The 19003-nt window shown below is 40.4% G+C and overlaps 1 protein-coding gene across 1 annotated transcript in view; it reads left to right on the top strand.

Annotated features, from left to right (window-relative positions):
• Nucleotides 1-19003, top strand: part of srgap1b (SLIT-ROBO Rho GTPase activating protein 1b) — a 74513-nt gene that overhangs the window by 35028 nt on the left and 20482 nt on the right. Inside the window, exons 4-10 of the mRNA XM_036577628.1 lie at nt 1967-2029; nt 4668-4844; nt 6851-6979; nt 11880-12101; nt 12323-12424; nt 17891-18088; nt 18403-18487. Of these exons, the coding sequence (XP_036433521.1) occupies nt 1967-2029; nt 4668-4844; nt 6851-6979; nt 11880-12101; nt 12323-12424; nt 17891-18088; nt 18403-18487 (976 nt within the window). The remainder of the gene's footprint in view (nt 1-1966; nt 2030-4667; nt 4845-6850; nt 6980-11879; nt 12102-12322; nt 12425-17890; nt 18089-18402; nt 18488-19003) is intronic.

The raw sequence follows: 19003 nt of genomic DNA, 5'->3' as shown, positions 1-19003 counted from the left end.
ACTGAAAAAAATGCCATATTTAAGTGTGTTCCCTGTGGAGGATGTGATAATTTATTTTCACTCAGAAAATCAACAGAACATGTAATTTGACTGGGGGTGTTAAAACCTTTGCATATAACTGTAGTAGAGCAGGGATCCTAACTGGGATCACAGCAGCCTTTCTTTTGCTTTTAACCTTAAAACATACACCAATACAACAGTAGTGTAATTGACTTTGTGAGGTCAGAGATTAATATCCCTGCATGGTACCCCTGTACAAGTGATGAAGACCTACCACATGTACCACAGCAAGGCTCTGAGCAAAAAATAAAGGATTATCCTATCTTAGCTTGCACAGAATATAGGTGGGATTGTTGCCTCATGCAAGGTCTGGCCAGTACCTGCCAAAAAGTCCTCCTGTTTTTCATGTTGCTGTATCATGAAATTGTCATTCAGTACTGGTAATAATGGTTAAACTTTTGTAATGTGCATTTTTACGCAGCCTCACTTTTGCTTTTAACCTTAAAACATACACCATGATCCAAATTTGAGCGTGTTAGTATGGAACGACTTGATAAAATATTAAGAAGAATAAGTAGGAATAGTAGTAAAATACTACAAAATTGTCTGACTTAAGTGCCATATTAATGCTGTCGGAACAAAACCTTGTATCTCCAAAATGATAACTTTACAGGAGAAGGAAAAAAACATACTTTACTTTTAACGTAAGTTAATGGAACCAGACTTTTTTCCAAGCAACAAATGAGACAAAAATATTAGACTTAGTCATTTAATTATTAAGGAAAATGACCCAATGTTACATATCTGTGAGAGGCCAAAAGTATTGTTCCTCTAGCCTTCTGGCTTGTCCATTTGATCTTTAGCAAACTGCAGACGGGCAGCAATGTTCTATTTGGAGAGCAGCGTCTTTCTCCTTGCAACCTGCAATGCACACCATTGTTGCTCAGTGTTCTCCTGATGGTGCACTCATGAACATTCACATTAGCCACTCTGAGGCCTTTAGTTGCTTAGAAGTTACCCTGGGTTCCCTCGTGACCTGGCAGACCATAACACGTCGTGTACTTGGTGCGATCTTTTTGGTTGACCACTCCTGGGGAGTGTAACAGTGGTCTTGAACTTTCTCCATTTATACACAGTCTGTCTGACTGTGATTGGTGGAGTCCAAACTCTTTAGAGATGGTTCTGTAACCTTTTCTAGTCTGATGAGCATCAACAACTCTTCCTCTGACGTCCTCAGAAATCTCCTTTGTTCGTGCCATGAAACACTTCCACAGACATGTGTTGTGAAGATTAGATTGTGATAGATCCCTGTTCTTTAAATAAAACAGGGTGGTCACTCACACCTGATTGCCATCCCACTGATTGGGAACACCTGACTCTAATCAAGTCTAATAATTTGTTGAATTTGGTTCTCTTTGTCTGCTATTAGGACTTGTCTGAAAATCTGATGAACTTTTAGGTCAAATTTGTGCAGAAATATGGAAAATTCTAAAGGATTCACAAACTTTCAAGCACCAATTATGAGAAGTGAAGATTCATGACAGTTCTCAAGGTGGGACACTTTCATCCCTGCAGTTTTTGGGGTGACACTGGAGGCTGCATCCTTTTTTGATAAGCTGTGTTATCAGCCTTCTGGTTATCAATGAACCAGTAATAACCTGAATTTCTGAATTGCACTTTTAAACTAGCTGCGTGGCTCTCAGTGACTTGGTGCTCAGAAATAGCTTCGTCTGCTCGTAATCTGTGTAATCTTGACTCCAAGCCTGAATGAACTTGGCAGATGGAAGCAATAGAACGGCATTAAGGAGAGCGGCTCCTTTCAAAATGGCTTTTGATCCGTCCATTCCGTTTAGATCAGGTGTCACACAGGCCAGTGTTTCATTGCTGTAGATATGAGTTTGACCCAAGCCTGCCCCTTTGTATTCCTCCTCTAATATACTCTTGTTTTTTTCTCCCCCTTCTGTAGAGTAAAGAGATCACTTTCCAGCTGCAGGAGGACCTGATGAAGATTCTTAACGAGCTCTACACGGTGAGGACAGCTCTCGCTTTTGCTCGCTCACTCTGTCTACCCAAACGATTCTTCTCATCATCCTTTCATTCTCTGCTTCGCTTCTTAAATTACGATTTCATTCCCGTCCCCCTTCGCTCTACCTTTCTCGTTTTATCATTTCATCAATACATGAGTCACCCACTCCATCGCCAGCCTTCTTTCTTCCACTTGGTTCTTCGATCAGTCCATAACTCAGCTCCATCAGTCTCATCAGCTTTTCATCTTCTCATGCTGTCGTGCTATACTTCTGTCGCTCTGTCACCATGCCAGTCCTCGCCAGCTTTCATTTTCGGGCATATGTTTAGTTTTACCTTGTCTATTTTGAGGTATGATGGCCTCAGAAGGACATATTGCAGGTTCTTATCTCATCCATGATGGAGCGATGCTCCAGTATGGATCTGCAGATTGCGACAAACGCTGCCCAAACCTTGCAGTCGCATGAACATTTGCCCTGATTTTGAGCTCGTCTGACGCCTTAAAAGCCAGCGGGTCTTAAATAAATAAACCCTATTAAACAAAGCCATGCGGTACGCATTAGCTACGGCAGCCAGGCTGCCGGCTAGCAGGAAGAGTGCTTTACATTCTTGACACAGGACACATTTAAAGAAGAAAACTCTCTGCGGCTTTTGAACCATAACTACAGACAAAGCCCCACTGCTTTGAACCACTGAGGTTCATGTGTGTTGCTGTCTTTACTTCAACGTGCATTCTCACGAATCACACATTCACACGTTTACTCTGGGAGCTGCATTTTTGTATAGCATTTGCTGTACTGTTGTTGAGGGGGGAGTTTTAACTGTGCATGTGTTTGTCTGCCTGTGCTTGAAATGAATCACAACTTCATTGCAATGCAGCCTGAGGCCAAGCTAAGCAGGAGTCATTTACATATGGCAAATATTACTCAAAGTCTCTCCCTTTCACACATACGTGTGGATATGTACATGTGTGCTACCGCCCCCCCCCCCAAACACTCACACGACAGCCATTAGGCACACAGATGGTCTGTGTATGACGGGTTGTGTCTTAACTGTGTGATTGTCTCAGTGTGTGCATATGAAAACACTACGGATGTGGGAAGAACTGGCTTCCTTATTAGATATTGCTTCGCAAGTCATTCACAGATGTGAGTGAAGGACATAGGTGGTGAGAATCACAGGCCAAAGCAGACGCAGTGCTAATACTGTATTGAGCAGGGGTTCTTAACCTTTTTCACCCCAAGGCCCACCTGTTTATAATTATAGAGTAAACTAAAATCAATTTTATTTTAAATAGTTCTTTTTCTTGGTTGCTCACAGTGAAAACCTGTAAATTAGTGCCTGAAAAAGATCAGGTCACCCATTTCACTTCAATCACAGAAACCAAAATTTGCAGTTATGTTAAAAAAAAAAGTTTGCAGAGATGTCAAAAAATGCGAAAAGGAAAAAAAAAAGTAGATGTAGATGTGGACTGTGATTTGGAGCTGCAGTTCATTGCGATTTCACTGAAAATACTTGTGTCTTTACCACAGGAGTAACTGTTTGGTCTTGAGTCTCTTTAGTTTTTAGGGCTTTAGTGCCTCATTTCAAATAAACCTCACTCCACTCACGCTTTTGGATCAGCGTTGCTACAATCAACAATAATAATAAACCTTACTTGATCTCTGCTTCTTTGTCATTAGTTTACCAAGTTGAGTTTAACTACTTAGGTCACTGAAGCTCAGCCAGAAATCAAACACAGATCTTTGCTATTATTTTGTGGCTCGTCTGTAGTTTTTATCAGCTGCAGCTCGAACTGCAGGAACGACATGAGAGCAATAAGTCAGACGTTAAAACAGGCAGATTATACTGACAGTACAGCGCTGATGTGCTGGTAGAAGAAGAGGAAAGCCAGTATATCTGCATGTACATTATTAAGAGTAATCTAGTGCCAGTTATGGATTCTTCACCTACATATTCTCCTTCTGTCTGCCATATTAAAGTATACCAATACTATTTTTGTTTTAATTTCTCATTTTAAAATCTATACGTGTTATTAAAGTTATAGTTTGTTCCAAAACATGATAAATGATTAAGGAATTTTACAATGAGGCACACTGGACCTGTATTTTATATTAAGCCATATTTTTCTAATTTATATTAGGGATATAAAGTTTAATCACTGTGGACATCTTAACAATCACTTTATCTCTAACCTTTATCTCAAAAATCCGGTATTGAATTAGCCTGCATTGAATTGATAAAAATATTTAAATATGAAATATTTATTTGCTGGCGATGCTGGTGTGAAGCACAACAGAATTATAAAAGCCACCCTGCACAGGGCTTTTATTTTGACATGCTGCTTTGTAGATGGCGCATTTCACGTTTGTAAAGAAACAGTTGTTTCTTCTCCTCAAACAAATAGATGCATGTAATGTGATGTGATAATTCATCATGATGATCATCATCATCATCATCATCATCAGTTCCTCCAGTCACATTTCTATGGTCTGTATTCTGAATTGTACCAAAATAATCAAAAATTGATTCATGGTGATATCTGAGATTTCATTATGCAGTGAAACGTTTCTTAAAGAACAGTAATCTAATTGACTTGTTGAGGTCAGGCATTAATTTCCCTGCATGCTACCCCTGTACAGGTGATGAAGACCTACCACATGTACCACAGCGAGACTCTGAGCGCAGAGACGAAGCTGAAGGAGGCGGAGCGTCAGGGTGAGAGGCAGGGTCGTGGGGGCGAGGTCTTCGGCCTGCGCAACGAGGAGCGTCACCAGCGCCGCAACGCTGCCCGCAAAATCCAAAAGATGAAGGAGAAGGTGTGGAACAGGATCCAGGGTCTTTTACTTTAAGAGTTGATTACATAGATGCTAATGTGTCTGTAATGACTGAGCCTAGCTGGCCTGACATTTACAGTCACGAGAGACCAGTATTTCATCAGGCTAATAAAGTGTAATGCTTTAAGAGGTGGAACAGTGAACAACTATGGTTAGTAATTCAGTAATTTGTACTTGCTGCTTTCATTAAGCTGGAACCACAATCCATTAATACACACATTCTTAATACACACACGCACACACACAAACACACACGCACACACACACACGCACACACACACACACACACACACATTTATATATATATACTTATATATGTATATGTATACGTGTGTGTATGTGCGTGTGTGTATGTGTACATATATATATATATATATATATATATATATAAAATATAGACACGCACACACACACACACACACACACACACACACTGTACGGACAAAAGTATTGGGACATCTACAAGAGCTTTTTGACATCCCATTCTAAACCCATAGGCATTAATATGGAGTTGGTCCCCCTTTGCAGATATAACAGCTTCCACTCTTCTGGGACGCTTTCTACAAGATGTTGGAGAGAGTCTGTGGGAATTTTTGCCCGTTCATCCAGAAGAGCATTTGTGAGGTTAGACACTGATGTTGGATGAGAGGGCCTGGCTCACATTCTCATTCTAGTTAATCTCAAAGGTGTTTTATGGGGTTGAGGTCAGGGCTCTGTGTGGGCCAGTCAAGTTCTTCCACACCAAACTCACCCAGCCAGGCCTTTATGGACCTTGCTTTGTGCACTGGGGCTCAGTCATGCTGGAACAGTAAAGGGCCTTCCCCAAGCTGTTCCCACAAAGTTGGAAGCATACAAATGTCCAAAATGTCTTGGTCTGCTGAGGCATTAAGATTTCCCTTCACTGGAACTAAGGGGTCTAGGCCAACCCCTGAAAAACAACCCCATATCATCATCCCTCCTCCACCAAACTTTAGACTTTGCACAATGCAGTCAGGCAGGTAACGTTCTCCTGGCATTCGCCAAACCCAGACTCGTCCATCAGACTGACAGATAGAGAAGCATGATTTGTCATTTCCCAGAATGCGTAGCTGCTCGGCCATGGAAACCCATTTCGTGAAGCTCCTGATGCACAGTTCTTTTGCTGAGGCAATTTGGAACTCGTTAGTAAGTGATTCAACAAAGAATAGGCACTGTGCGCTTCGGCACTCGGCGACCCCGCTCTGTGAGTTTGTGTGGTTTACTGCTTCATAGCTAAGCTGTTGTTGCTCCTGGGTGCTTCCATTTCACAATATTAGCACTTACAGTTGACAGGCAGATCTAACAGGACATACATTTCAGAAACCGACTGTGGCAGAGGTGGCATCCTGTGACAGTGCCACGTTTAAAGTCACTGAGCTCATCAGTACGACCTGCTCTACTGCCAGTGTTTGTCTATTGAGACTGCAAGGCTATGTGCTTGATTTGATCCACCTGTTAGTAATGGATGTGGCTGAAACATCTGAACTCAGTAATTAGGGTGGGTGTCCCAGTACTTTTGTCCATATAGTGTATATACAGACACACACCCTTTATGCATTGTGTTAGTGTAATTGTGTTGTTGCTATGAAGGCTGCTGGTTACTGAATTTCCTGTAGCTGTGTGGGGTTCCCCACTCTTATCTTCTTTTCCCGTTTTACATTAGTGGACTGTGGCTCCAGCTGAAGAGGCTTAATGAAAGCAGCAATTACAAATTACTGAGCAGAACAATTCAGCTGTGCCAGACTAAGGCTCGTGCTAATATAATAGAAATGTGCAGGAAATAGTCCACTGTGAAGCCGTTGTTAATATACACACATTAGGTATATGCATCTGTGGTGATAAAACAAGTATTAAGGATATGTTTATCAATAAAACCGATTCATATTGGGACATAAAGCTGTAGAAACTTAAATTTTCTTGTCATTTCTCCCTCTCTCTCTCCCTCACTCTCTCTCTCTCTTTCACCTCAGCGCCAGGCCAAGTACTCGGAGAACAAGCTGAAGGTTATGAAGGCTCGCAACGAGTATCTGTTGACTTTGGAAGCTGCGAACGCGGCTCTGTTTAAGTACTACATCCAGGACCTGTCCCACTTGATTGACGTGAGTGCCAAACTGCTGCCGATCGAGCACCAGTGTGGTGTTACTGTTCCTTCTGCTGCTTCTACCTCGCTAAGCACTGATGAATTCTAGTCCTGATTAAAGCTCAGTAATTAGGGTAGTCTCCGATGCTTTTAATTAGAGACGAATATGCCGCAGAACGCAGAGGAAGGGATGGAGCTTAAGACTTTAATTACATACACAGACACACAAATGCACACACACGCGCTGATGTGGTTCACACAGACATTGTGAAGTGGTGGTGAAGACTGTGAGAGCAAAGCAAACACAGTTTGCATACGCGTTCCTCAGTTGTGTGTAGGATATTGTCATTGTCATAAGAAAACCTCATGTTTCTGTAATGGTAACGGTAATGGTCTAGATGTTAAGGAAAATGGTCTTATTTTTAATGCATGTTAATTTAATAAGTATGGCTGGCCTGAATAATTTGAATACTTTGTATTTGTTAATTATAATGTTATTCGTTTCAGTATTCACTATTCACAGGCGTCGACTTTTGTTAATCATTAAACCAGAATTTTACAACATTTTGTAGATTCCTGGCAATTCAGAGTCACTGGCTTATCACTGTTTTACACAAAACATTTTATCATAAAATGAGGAAACGATAGCAGTTACTTAATAATAGACGAGATATTAAAGCAATAAGCCACAAGATGCCGTGCATTACTGCAGTGTTACAACATAAATTGTGTTTCATCATATTTTTTCAGAAAATAATCGTATTATTAATAGTTATTATTAATAAAAATTGACATAAACAAGTATTCCGCCAAAAAACTGCAGTTCCCTTAGAGTATGGTATTGTTGCCCAGCAACCATGGACTGCTGAATGAGGAGAAGAACATTTGCTCGCCCATCACTGCGTATTGCGGTCAGTTCATGAACTTGTAGCTTTTTGTCGTGTAACAATGAACATATGATAACACAGCACTGTTTTAATGCAAAAACGTTTGCTTCATAAGTACTTTCTGGTCACCAGATTACCTACTCTTATATAGCACCAATCCAGCGGCGCCCTCTTCTCACGCTGGGGCTGAATCTCAAATGAATCTCAAATGTCTCCGTGCTCCCTAGTGCACTACATGGGAATTTAAATACTGGCTCCTGCAGCCCAACGGTGCAAAATATATCTAACAACTAGTAATTTGGTACTCAGCCACATCCACACTTGATAGTGATGTGATGCACTATTTGGCTGTAGAGGCTACAATTTCTGAACTCTCATAGCACACTGCTTAGGGAGCCGTTTGGGATTCAGCCTGGGTTTGACGCTACATCCGACTGAAACACGAACATTTGAAGCGTGTAAACAATTCAAATGACATTGTTTAGACTTTTACACTGCTGATTTACAGTTGATCATATCGTAAGTACTTTAATTCAAGCCTGTGATATTAATGATGGAGCTGTTTAGGCTATTGGCTATCTTGTAGCCTGTTAGCTGGCTGACCAGCCTGGTTCTAGTTAAGAACATAAGTTGCCAGCCCCTCAGTTTAAACAGAAAACGGATTCTTACTTCATCAGTATACTTGGTGGCGCAGTCATACACAATTCAGTTGTTGTGAGGTGGTCAAAGGTGTGCGCATATAGTGGATTTTACAACGGCTTCGAATGCAGCTCAGCCAATCAGATTTTAGGACCGCAACTATTCGTTTTATAATATGCTATAAAAACTGTCATACCCAGCTAACGTTAGCTAACGGCTAAACACAGCCACACTTCCCTCTACAGTTTTGCAGGGTTACTGCTTTTCTTGGAACAATTGAAGGGAGATGGTTAGTGAAAGAGATGATGGAAAACCAAATATTTGTATCTTGTGTTTATATATTTGTTTTAGCAAAAGAGATTGATGAAAAAATTATAAAGGTTTGTTCAGTCCATGTAGTCCATATATGGAATCTAAGCTGCAAAAGCAGCCCATTTTCATTTAATTGCTTCAATGACGTCATAAAAACACGTTTACATATATCCACCTATTCCAAAACTTTTGCTTGCAACTGTAGGTGCGCAGAAATCTGTCTCCTCATCTGACATAATGTTACAGATCTCACATTCGTCTCACATCTTTGCAATGTCCATCATAAAAAGGACGAAAATATGTTTAAAATGATTTGTTCTAAATGGAAAACTTGAATAGTTTGATTAAATCATGAACTAAACAAATGAACATCCTTAAAATGATGAAATGTGAATGTATTGCTTTTAAGCATAGTATTAGGAATGCATATTTAAGTACTTGTCTGGAAACACAAAAGAGTATGTGAAATGCTGTTTAATGCTGTTCAGGCCAGCACAAGTAATGCCATTTTGTTCAGAGTGATTTTGAACCATTTCTATTCATCAATATTCATCATGACATTGGAAAGGGCAGCTGGCTTTTACAATCAAATGATGTAAATGAATAAAAGCTGGAAGAAATGGAGGTTTTCATATGATGGCAGTGATGCACTGAAGTGAATTCAAGGACAGGCTTGAGCACTAAATAAACACGCACATGTACCCGAACACAGACTCTGCACAAGCACATGCTCACACGCATCGAGCCCTGTCTCCAGTGAGAGGGGTTTGCTGTGTGCGGTGTTTTCTTCATTAGAGCTAGCAGCAGGCTGAATGTAGTCAGCAGTATTCAGCCGGTAGGAGCGTAGCGTCTTTCTGACCTTCGCAGAGGTCATCCATGCTCGCTCCTGCGGCTGAGATAAAGACAGCAGGAGGACCAGTGTGAGTGCATGTGTTGAAAGAGAGAGAGAGAGAGAGAGGTAGAGGTATAAGGGTCGTGGAAAGCCTTGATGAGAAAAGCTTTGAATTAACCTTAAAGAACTGTGAAGGACAGTTGGAGATAAACGCTTTAAATTAACCACTTGGCTGTCCTCCCCTTCAGAGATAATCAACCTTTTGTGACATATAGCAAGCCATTTATCTAGACAAGAAATAGGAAATTTCCTTTGTAAACGTGCTATTTAAGAATTTAGTAAAGCATCACTAAAGTATGTGTACATACATATTAGGCACTGCATAGACAAGAGGTCAGCAACATGCGGCTCTTCTACTGCCCTGTTGCGGCTCCACAGCAGAATTAGATATTTAGGTAAAAATAAAATAATCCTCCTTTACAGTAAAATAAAGCTCTGTTGATCGTTTTAACACAGTTTTAACAGTAAATGGTCTGAAACGCTGGAGTTAATGTAGCCTATATCTGCTAATTCACCAACCTTTAACCCTGACATTTGGTGCATAGACTGCTGGTCACATAGCAACACAGACGACGGTCTTGCCTAGCTAGCAGCTACCGAAAAGGCAAAGAGAGAGATTTAAGATGAACATCGATCATTTGGACACGAACAAGAAGCTAGAGAATGAGAAGCTACTTTAGCCGAATTGATAGACATTTTACGGGAAACTATTCTACTTTTGCGGAAGAGTTTCCTCCCGGAGATGCAAGAGAAGCAGCTATTGCTGAGCTAAAGCTTAAGCAGAGGAAAGTAAGTCTGTGTTTTCATTTATATTATAGTTGGTAGCCTATACCAGGACATCAGCACATACTGAGACATATTTACAGCCAAGATAGTAAAATGGACATAAAATGTTGTGCCTCCCAAGGTGGTTTGATTTTTGTTGAAAGGACAAAATGGCTCTTCTTCACATTTGGGTACATTCTGGCATAGACTAATATGTCCACTAGTTGGCCCTGTGGGCAGCTGTTGACTACTTAGGAAGAGTACCTGATTTTAGTAATGAAATACAGCAGTGGTAGAAGCAGGAGTCAACATGCAGGAGGACAGTAAGGAAAGCAGTTTTTCTACTAAACACAAAAACCAACATACTTTGTCTGAAAATACTTGGTAAAAATGAAACTAGTTCCACTGTCCAGTTTTGAGTAATATAATAAAAAGCCTCTGCTACGCTACTAAAATTCATTGATGTCAGATATCAGCAACAACACCATTAAAGTTAAAGCTGACTGCTTTTTGAATAACTGGTAAAAAAGATGAGTCATGAAACCTTGTTGTATACGTGTATAGTCATGCAAGAGCTTGGGGCACCCCTGTCCAAAATACATACTTTTCTAATTAAGAAGAAGTAAACACAACCTCTGCAGCAAACTGTTTAATTTTTCTGCAAATGTTTAACTTAACAATGAATTAGTAATTGTGGCATGTGGTAATTTCCAGTTGTAAAGTCTCAGAACTTAATTAACCCATAAGGCCTTAATTGACTCATTGACTGAAAGGTTAGGCAGGTCAAGAATTGTCATTAGGAATTGTCAGCTGATGACGTTTCCAGACCATAATAAATTCTCTGACTCTTGAAACATTGTGCTAACACTCAACAACCATGGGCTCCTCTAAGCAGCTGGCTAAGATCTGAAAATGAAGCTAATTGATGCCTGCAAAGCAGAGGAAGGCTATAAAACAATGTTAAAGGGTTTTCAGCCCACATTTTCCACTGTCTGGAATGTCATTAAGAAATGGCAGTTAAGGGGAACTGTGGAAGTCAAGGCAAGATCTGAAAAACCAAGGAAACTCTCAGATAGAATTGCTTATATGCTGTTCGGAAAGGCAAAGCAAAACCCCCATATGACAGCAAAGGACCTGCAAGAAGGTTTAGCTGACTAAGACGTGGAGGTGCACCAGTCTGTTAAAATGTTCTGCATGGAAGTGTCAACAACAGGAAACCGCACCTGTGACCTTATCATAGGAGTCAACATCTAGATAAGCCAGAGGCATTTTGTAAACAAGTGCTGTGGACTGATGAAGTAGAAATCCAAAGGTATATTCGAAGAATAAAGGAGCAGCATCTGATGAAAAGAACACCTTGCCAACTGTGAAGCATGGTGGATCTACTATGCTTTTTTTGTTTAATTGATTTATTTTTTCAATAGTGTTGTGACCTGGGTTACCATGCCAGCCTGAGCCGCGCCTTGCGTACGTACCTGTCGGCGGAGTACAGCCTGGAGACGTCCCGGCACGAGGGCCTGGACATCGTTGAGGGGGCAGTAGAGAGCCTAGACCCCCGCAGTGACCGTCAGCGCTTCATGGAGACCCATCCTACTGCTTTCACCCCTCCAGCACGCTTCACCTTCCAACCACATATGGGTGACCAGGTCAGACGCCACCTAGTGACTGTAGGACTCATAACTTCTAGAATATGGGGTGTTCAAAAGCATTTCAGACTTGTTTTGGGAATTGACTAGAATACCTGAAGGGACCGAGGTCGCGGTGTGGAGGGATAAACTACATTTTTGCCATAGTTGATTACTGATACTAATGCAAGTGAAAAGTTCCTCTAAATCGTTGGTTTTGGGATGTGAATATGTGTTGGCAGGTGAGTCAGCTCACAGCGTTGCCGCAGGTGCAGGCTGAGCTTCTGCTCCGCTACCAGCAGCTCCAGTCTCGTCTCGCCACACTGAAGATCGAGAACGAGGAGGTGAGACACACACACACACACACACACACACACACACACACACACACACACACACACACACGAACAGGCACCTCAGCAGCTGCAGCTCCCCACTGAGAATAAAGAATGAGGTGACACACGCTCAGGCTCTCTTCATTTCTCTAATCCTCTCTTCTCTCCGTATCCACTCCCGCTCCAGATGCAAACACGGAGACATACATACATACATAAAGACATACAATTTTGTCTGTTTGCATAACACAGAAAATGAAAATAATAAAAATCTCTCTCTCTCACTCACCAGAAATGGGATGTAACGTTCGTTCGGAATGCCTATTCAGTATATATATTCTGTATTAAGTCTGTGTTGCATTTTAAAAAGGCAGTATTCAGAATACAGTTACGTTTTACATAGTTAGGAGAGTACTTACTGAATACTCAAGAAAAAGAACCATCAAAGCTTGTTTAACTACTATGAAAGCTCGATCAGTGAAGAGAGTGCAGAATAAAAAGGTAGTATGATAGAATCAGAATCAGGACCACTTTAAAGGGCTTTGTATTGGTGAGTGCACACATGCATCACAGGTAACATACTAACAGAGCGGACAAGTGCAAAGACTAAAGCCCTGTTCGAGCTGGGTTAGTATTATCTGGGGAGGTACACATACTGTGTTTTAATAAAGTATGAATCAGATATTGTTTTTCAAGCCTCCTAAGTAATTATTCCACAACAAAAAAGAATAATTTCTTCAAAAACATTCAGATAACACAGCCCAGATGTTTAGTTCAGCATTAAGCTTAGAATTAAACAGATCTAAACAAACAAATTGAGCTTCCAGTTAAAACAAGATAGAACACTCTTTAAAGTAAAATGATCTTAAATCTAGTCAATAAATCTAAAATTCCTCCTGTTGAGATTGTTGTAATCTTATTTTAAGATTATTTTAACTTATTTCCACAAATTTTTTGCTTGTTTTAAGTATTTTTCTTAAAAGATTAAGAAGCTAGATAATCTTATAATAAGTGCACAACCATCTTAAAATAAGAAATATTAGATAGATATACTAGAATTAAGATAATTTCACTTGACAAGATACTATTTTTGCAGTGAATATCATTAGAGTGGTAGGATGAGCTCATGCAACTTAGCAAATGTGACCATAGAGTGCAGAAATTGCTCTGCCCTGAGAGAGGTATGTTTATTTAATTCTCATTCTTATTAGCCCATCACCAAAAATGTTGTAGATTGCTGTAGTCATGTTTTGAGGATAAAGGAACTGTGCCAAGAGCTCCATTTTAAAAGTTAGCTTTGTCTCCCCGTTGCCAAAAAACAAGGGTGGTAAAATCTGTTCCCAGATTTTATTACATTATCATAATGTCAATTTGAACAGGACTCCTGTTACTGAAGGAGCTCCGGGTTTGACGAATTATAAGTCCTATAGGAGCTGCATTAATGTCGCCTGGAGAGGTGCTGTATTTTGAAAGATTATTAATAAGATTTTAATCCAGAACAAATCAGTACAAATTTCCCTGATTTTTCAAGTCTGCTAAGTAGAAATTCCTGAGTGAATTACATTCCATAGTCCTATTTGAGCTGAGTTAGTTTTACCAAGGGAGGTCCAGTAATATAATTTGTAAGGACTTTGACTCACTGATTCATATGGGATAAAGTGTCGGTGTAAGATATTTTACCTCAGTGTACCTCAGATAGCTCGGATTGAACCAACCCAGCGCCGACATTCACTTAAGCTTTAGTTTAGAATTAAATGGATCCAAACAAAGAAGAACTAACTTCCAGTTTATACCAGATAGAATAGCGTTAGACTAGCAAAGTGGGCTCATTCAACTTAACTAATGTCACCCTGAAGAACGGAACCCATTCTGCTGTCCCTGATGTTACTGAGGGAGCTCAGAGTTCAGCGAACTATAGAAGGTAGTTCACTTTGGAATTACTTCTTGGTGGACTACAGACATGGCAGATTTGTACTGGATTAAAATCACAATCTCTTTGGTAGCCACTCAAATTACAGCCCCTCCCCAGGTAAAACTAATCCAGCTCCCATAGGGTTTAAGATGCATTTGGGAAACTGGGCCGAGATCCATTATATTCTAATCCTGTTTGAATCTACCGTGTCTGTAATTTTTACAAGTCTACTAAGTAAGAATTCTGGAGTGAATCGTTATCTTAATTCGTCAAACTCTGAGCTCCACCAGCAATTGTAGTCCTGTTCAGATCAATCTCATGGTAATGTAATAGCGAATCCTGGTAATAGACATTGGCACCTCTATTTTTTGGGAGACAGTTTGTCTGTTGAACTAATCTGGCTTGAATAGGGCTGTAGAAGGTAATTTGCTCTGGGTTCGTTACTTAGAGTTACCTAGATTTGTAAATCTACAGACATGGCAGATTCATATTGGATTAAAATTACTGATCTCATCAGTAATCACTCAAATTACAGCACCTCATCTGGGAAAAACCAGTCCAGCTCCAATAGGGTTTGTACAAACCTGTCATGTCTGTAGTTTTACTAGTTTACTAAGTAGTACATTTTACCATCCTGGCTGTAAATATGTTTCAGTTTGTGCTAATGTACTAGTATAAGCTAAAAAATAAAATAGCATAAAATAGCAAAACGTACAATAGTTTTTTGTAAAATGTCTCTGTTTTTTTTACGAGGCTGAAGTCGCTTCTTATTTGTCAGCTTCTTGTTACAATTTTTCCGTTCCACCTTAAGTGGTGGCTGAGGGTGCCGAAAGTAACTGCTGCAGCATTTAAGATGGAACAGTGAAATTTGAACAGGAAGCTGGCGAATGTGAATCTGCCTTCAGCTTTGCGACTTTTTAGTGTTTCGCAGTTTCTTAGTTGCAGATTAAACGTATCAGGAAACCAGCTGAAGTGATTATAAATGCAAATAAGTTAATTTGTCTCCAAAGTATGAGGTTCGTCTTAAATCTCTCTCTTTGCCGTTTCGTTAGCTACTAGCTAGAGATTGTTGGTCAGTGAGATTGTTGTCTGCGTTGCTATGGTGACAGCAGTCTGTGCACCAGCCTTCAGGGTTAAAGGGTGAAACAGCAGTTACACATTAACTCCAGCGTTTCAGACCATTTATTGTTAAACTGTGTTGAACGATCAGCAGAGCTTTATTTTACTGCAAAGGAGGATTATTTTATTTTCACCTACAAATCTAATTCTGCTGTGAAGCCACAACAGAGCAGTAGAAGAGCCGCATGTTGCTGACCCCTGGTCCAGGCTGTGATGTTGTGATCCGGGCTATCTGAGGTTTGCTGCTTGTGGGTGCAGCAGTGGACTTAAGCTGGCCATGAGAGCAAAAAACATGTAAAATGTAAAAGTTCTTTAAACTTCAAATGAGAATCAAATTTTTATTAACTGAAGAACTTCATTAAGACAATTGCCAACCAGTTTTTTTCCATGTGCCTCATCAGAATGTATTCTGAATGTAATTTAAAGGAATTTTGAATTTGTTGCTTTTTGTGTTGTAGCAGAACATATTACTGAACACATTTAGGACAGTATATTCAGTATTCAGCCGTCACTGCTTTTTCTGTGTATTCTGCCCCGCTGTCTCACTCTTTCACTCGCTCACACACGCATACCTTTCTTCTACCTTGTTGGAGAGGAGGTTTGTTATTTGCTGGTTGGTGGCAGGCCAGCTGTTTCCTCCAGCACTCTCTCTCTCTCACTCACTCGCACACACTTTCCTCTCTCTTGCTGCTGGAGAGGAGTTCTGTTATTGCTGCTTGGTGGCAGGCCAGCTGTTTCCTACAGCTCTCTCCATGTGAAGGGCAGAGCTGAAGTGCTGATGAAGGTTTTATCCCTGCACTGAGTTCCTCCCTCTCAACACTCTGCCTTACAGCCGCTTGTCTCTGGGTAGATTCTTCAATGTTAAACAGCCCATTATACATTCAGATTCAGCGCCATGCACAATGCATAGAGTGAGGAAAACGTATTCAGACACTTGTTTTATTTAACATGAATCTAATTCAATTGTGAATATGTGATGTATTGACTAAATGAAAAAAAAACATATTACATAACATTACAGCCCTACTTTTAGGTAATAGGCTATCTTTTCCTGTTTTGATTCCAGCCAAACATGCATTCCTTCTGGTGTGGGTTTCTTCATGCTTAAGAATGCCACTTGAGTCCTAATAGCGGCCCCTTGTGGGAAATCTGAATTTTTGTGGAGAAAACTAATTCTGTATGTTACACAAAATGAAGTTTTTGACATACTGCTTCTGTTTTCACAATTAAAAAGACAACTTTTTACACATACTGAAATTTATACTTATTTAGCATTTTGTCATTTTTATCTCAATTTTATTTTTACAGTTAATTTGTGCTTTATGGCAGCAGTGATAAATGCTCAAAAAGTTTACAGACAGCCCTTAACAGAAGGACCCTCATAACTTTGGGGAATTGAAAACAGTTTGCCATGAAGAATTGGCCGATGTCCTAGGTTGCAATGGAGCTTGTTACTTCTTATCATAGATGCCTCCAAGCTATAATTGCCAACAAACTAATAATTACTACTGAGTACTAATGGTATTCTAATGGTAGTGTCTGAATACTTTTTAACCTGTCAATTGAGTTTTTTAAACCTGTCATCTCTGCAGGTACATAAGAAAAAGGTGTTCATGCTTATACTTTTTTGTTCACGTAGAGTCATACATTCAAGTCAAAGTCAAGACATGTAAATCTGAAGTTGTGGTATTGACTGGAAGAATATTAATAAAAATACTTTAATACTCTAAATACTTTCTCCGTACTGTATCTGTGGAATGCATGTTTTTTTTTTGTGTACATTGAGTTGCCAGTTTATTAGGTATACTTCTTGTCCAACAGTGGACTCTGTCGCTTCACAGTTAGAGACTGTAAGCCAGGGGTGTCCAATCTTGTCCACCAAAGGGCCGGTGTGGCTGCAGGTTTTCGCTGCAACAAAGCAGAGCACACATGATCAGTGGTTTAAAGACTAAGACTGACTGATTAAACGAGTGGAATCAGGCGTGCTCTTCTTGTTTGGAACAAAAAACATGCACCTACACCAGCCCTTACTGGACAAGATTGGACAACCCTGCTTTAAGCCATCTCTTTCTGCTTAATTTATCAGTCTCCATCAAAGGAAAAACACCACTGCTGACCAGTTATTATTTGGGTGGGGGGATCATTTTCAGCACAGAAGTGAAACCAGCATGACCGTGGCCTTAATATCTGGGCAGCAGTGGTCCTATGGTGATTCCGTACTATTGATAAAGAAGATTTAGACCCACATCATCAGTCTTTGCAGGTTTCTGGTCAAATTATACATAGCAACAGATGAGCTACAGTCAGTACATGTAAACCTATAAACCTGTATGGTTTACCTGAAAAATTGGCAAATCAGTGTTAGTACAAAGTAAGTGTACTTAATAAATAAACATACATGCATTCAGTATTCCAGCATGAATGTGTTCTGTGTTCCTCCTCAGGTGAAGAAGACGTCGGAGGCCACTCTGAGCACCATCCAGGACATGCTGAACATGGAGGACTATGACGTGTCCGAGAGCTTCCAGCACAGCCGCTCCACAGAGTCTGTCAAATCCAGCGTGTCCGACACCTACCTCAGCAAACCCAGCCTGGCCAAGCGCAGGGCCAACCAGCAGGAGACGGAGCTCTTTTACTTTACCGTGAGGGTCTCCCTCTCTCTCTCACTCGCTCTCTCAGACAAACACACTGCTGGAACAATATACTGAATTCACTTTCACTTTAATAAGGTGTCTAATCTGATGTGTATGGCTCTGGCAGTGGTATCAGCACTATAGGCTTTCCACTGTCTGACTGAAGCCATAGATCAGAGGCATAATGTCCACTGTCAGGGCTTCTGCCTGGTCATAGTTTCGAGCAGGAGCAGTATTTACCCAGTGAGTGCTAGCCAGGAGTAATTACATCATTTAATTATCGGTCTGATTACATTAATATTGACTGTGTGTGTGTTACTCAGAAACTGCGCGAGTATCTGGAAGGCAGTAACCTCATCTCCAAACTGCAGGCCAAGCATGATCTCCTGAAGAGGAGCATCGCAGAAGGTGGGCCAACCAGTGCAACAACGATGATAAATTACCTTTTATAAATCTGTTGCAGTGGAACATTTTCTGATCTTTTTACACTTTCTGTGTATTTTACTTTAGAACATTAGGTCCACTTAGAACATTGGTGTCGTTTTATGTACCAAAACTTGCATTTTGGCATTTTTCAACCTCTTTATTCCTTAGAATTAGACTGGCTGGTTTTGTTACTGTGCCTTTAAGACTGATAATTGAGCTCTATTCTGATTGGCACTCAGAGCTATACTTGCATTTTGGTTTTTACATCTGTCTCAGACTCCCATGGCTTAATTTAATGGCATGCTCTACACATTTTTCATGTGTTTTCACATACAGTTTTTGCCGTTTTCCTTCTTTCTGTCCTTTGCCAATGACATTCATGTCATTGTCTCTTTAAAAACTTCACGCTCTCATTGTCCTCATCTGTCTTTCACTCTGTATCTCAGCATCTGCCACGATAAACGATGTAGTGAGACTTTTAAAAAGCATGTTTTTCTC

The sequence above is a fragment of the Colossoma macropomum genome, unplaced genomic scaffold (assembly GCF_904425465.1).
Source record: "Colossoma macropomum unplaced genomic scaffold, Colossoma_macropomum, whole genome shotgun sequence".
Classification (NCBI taxonomy): Eukaryota; Metazoa; Chordata; class Actinopteri; order Characiformes; family Serrasalmidae; genus Colossoma; species Colossoma macropomum.
Note: the sequence above shows the minus strand (reverse complement) of the source record. Positions and strands in the feature narration are given on the sequence as shown.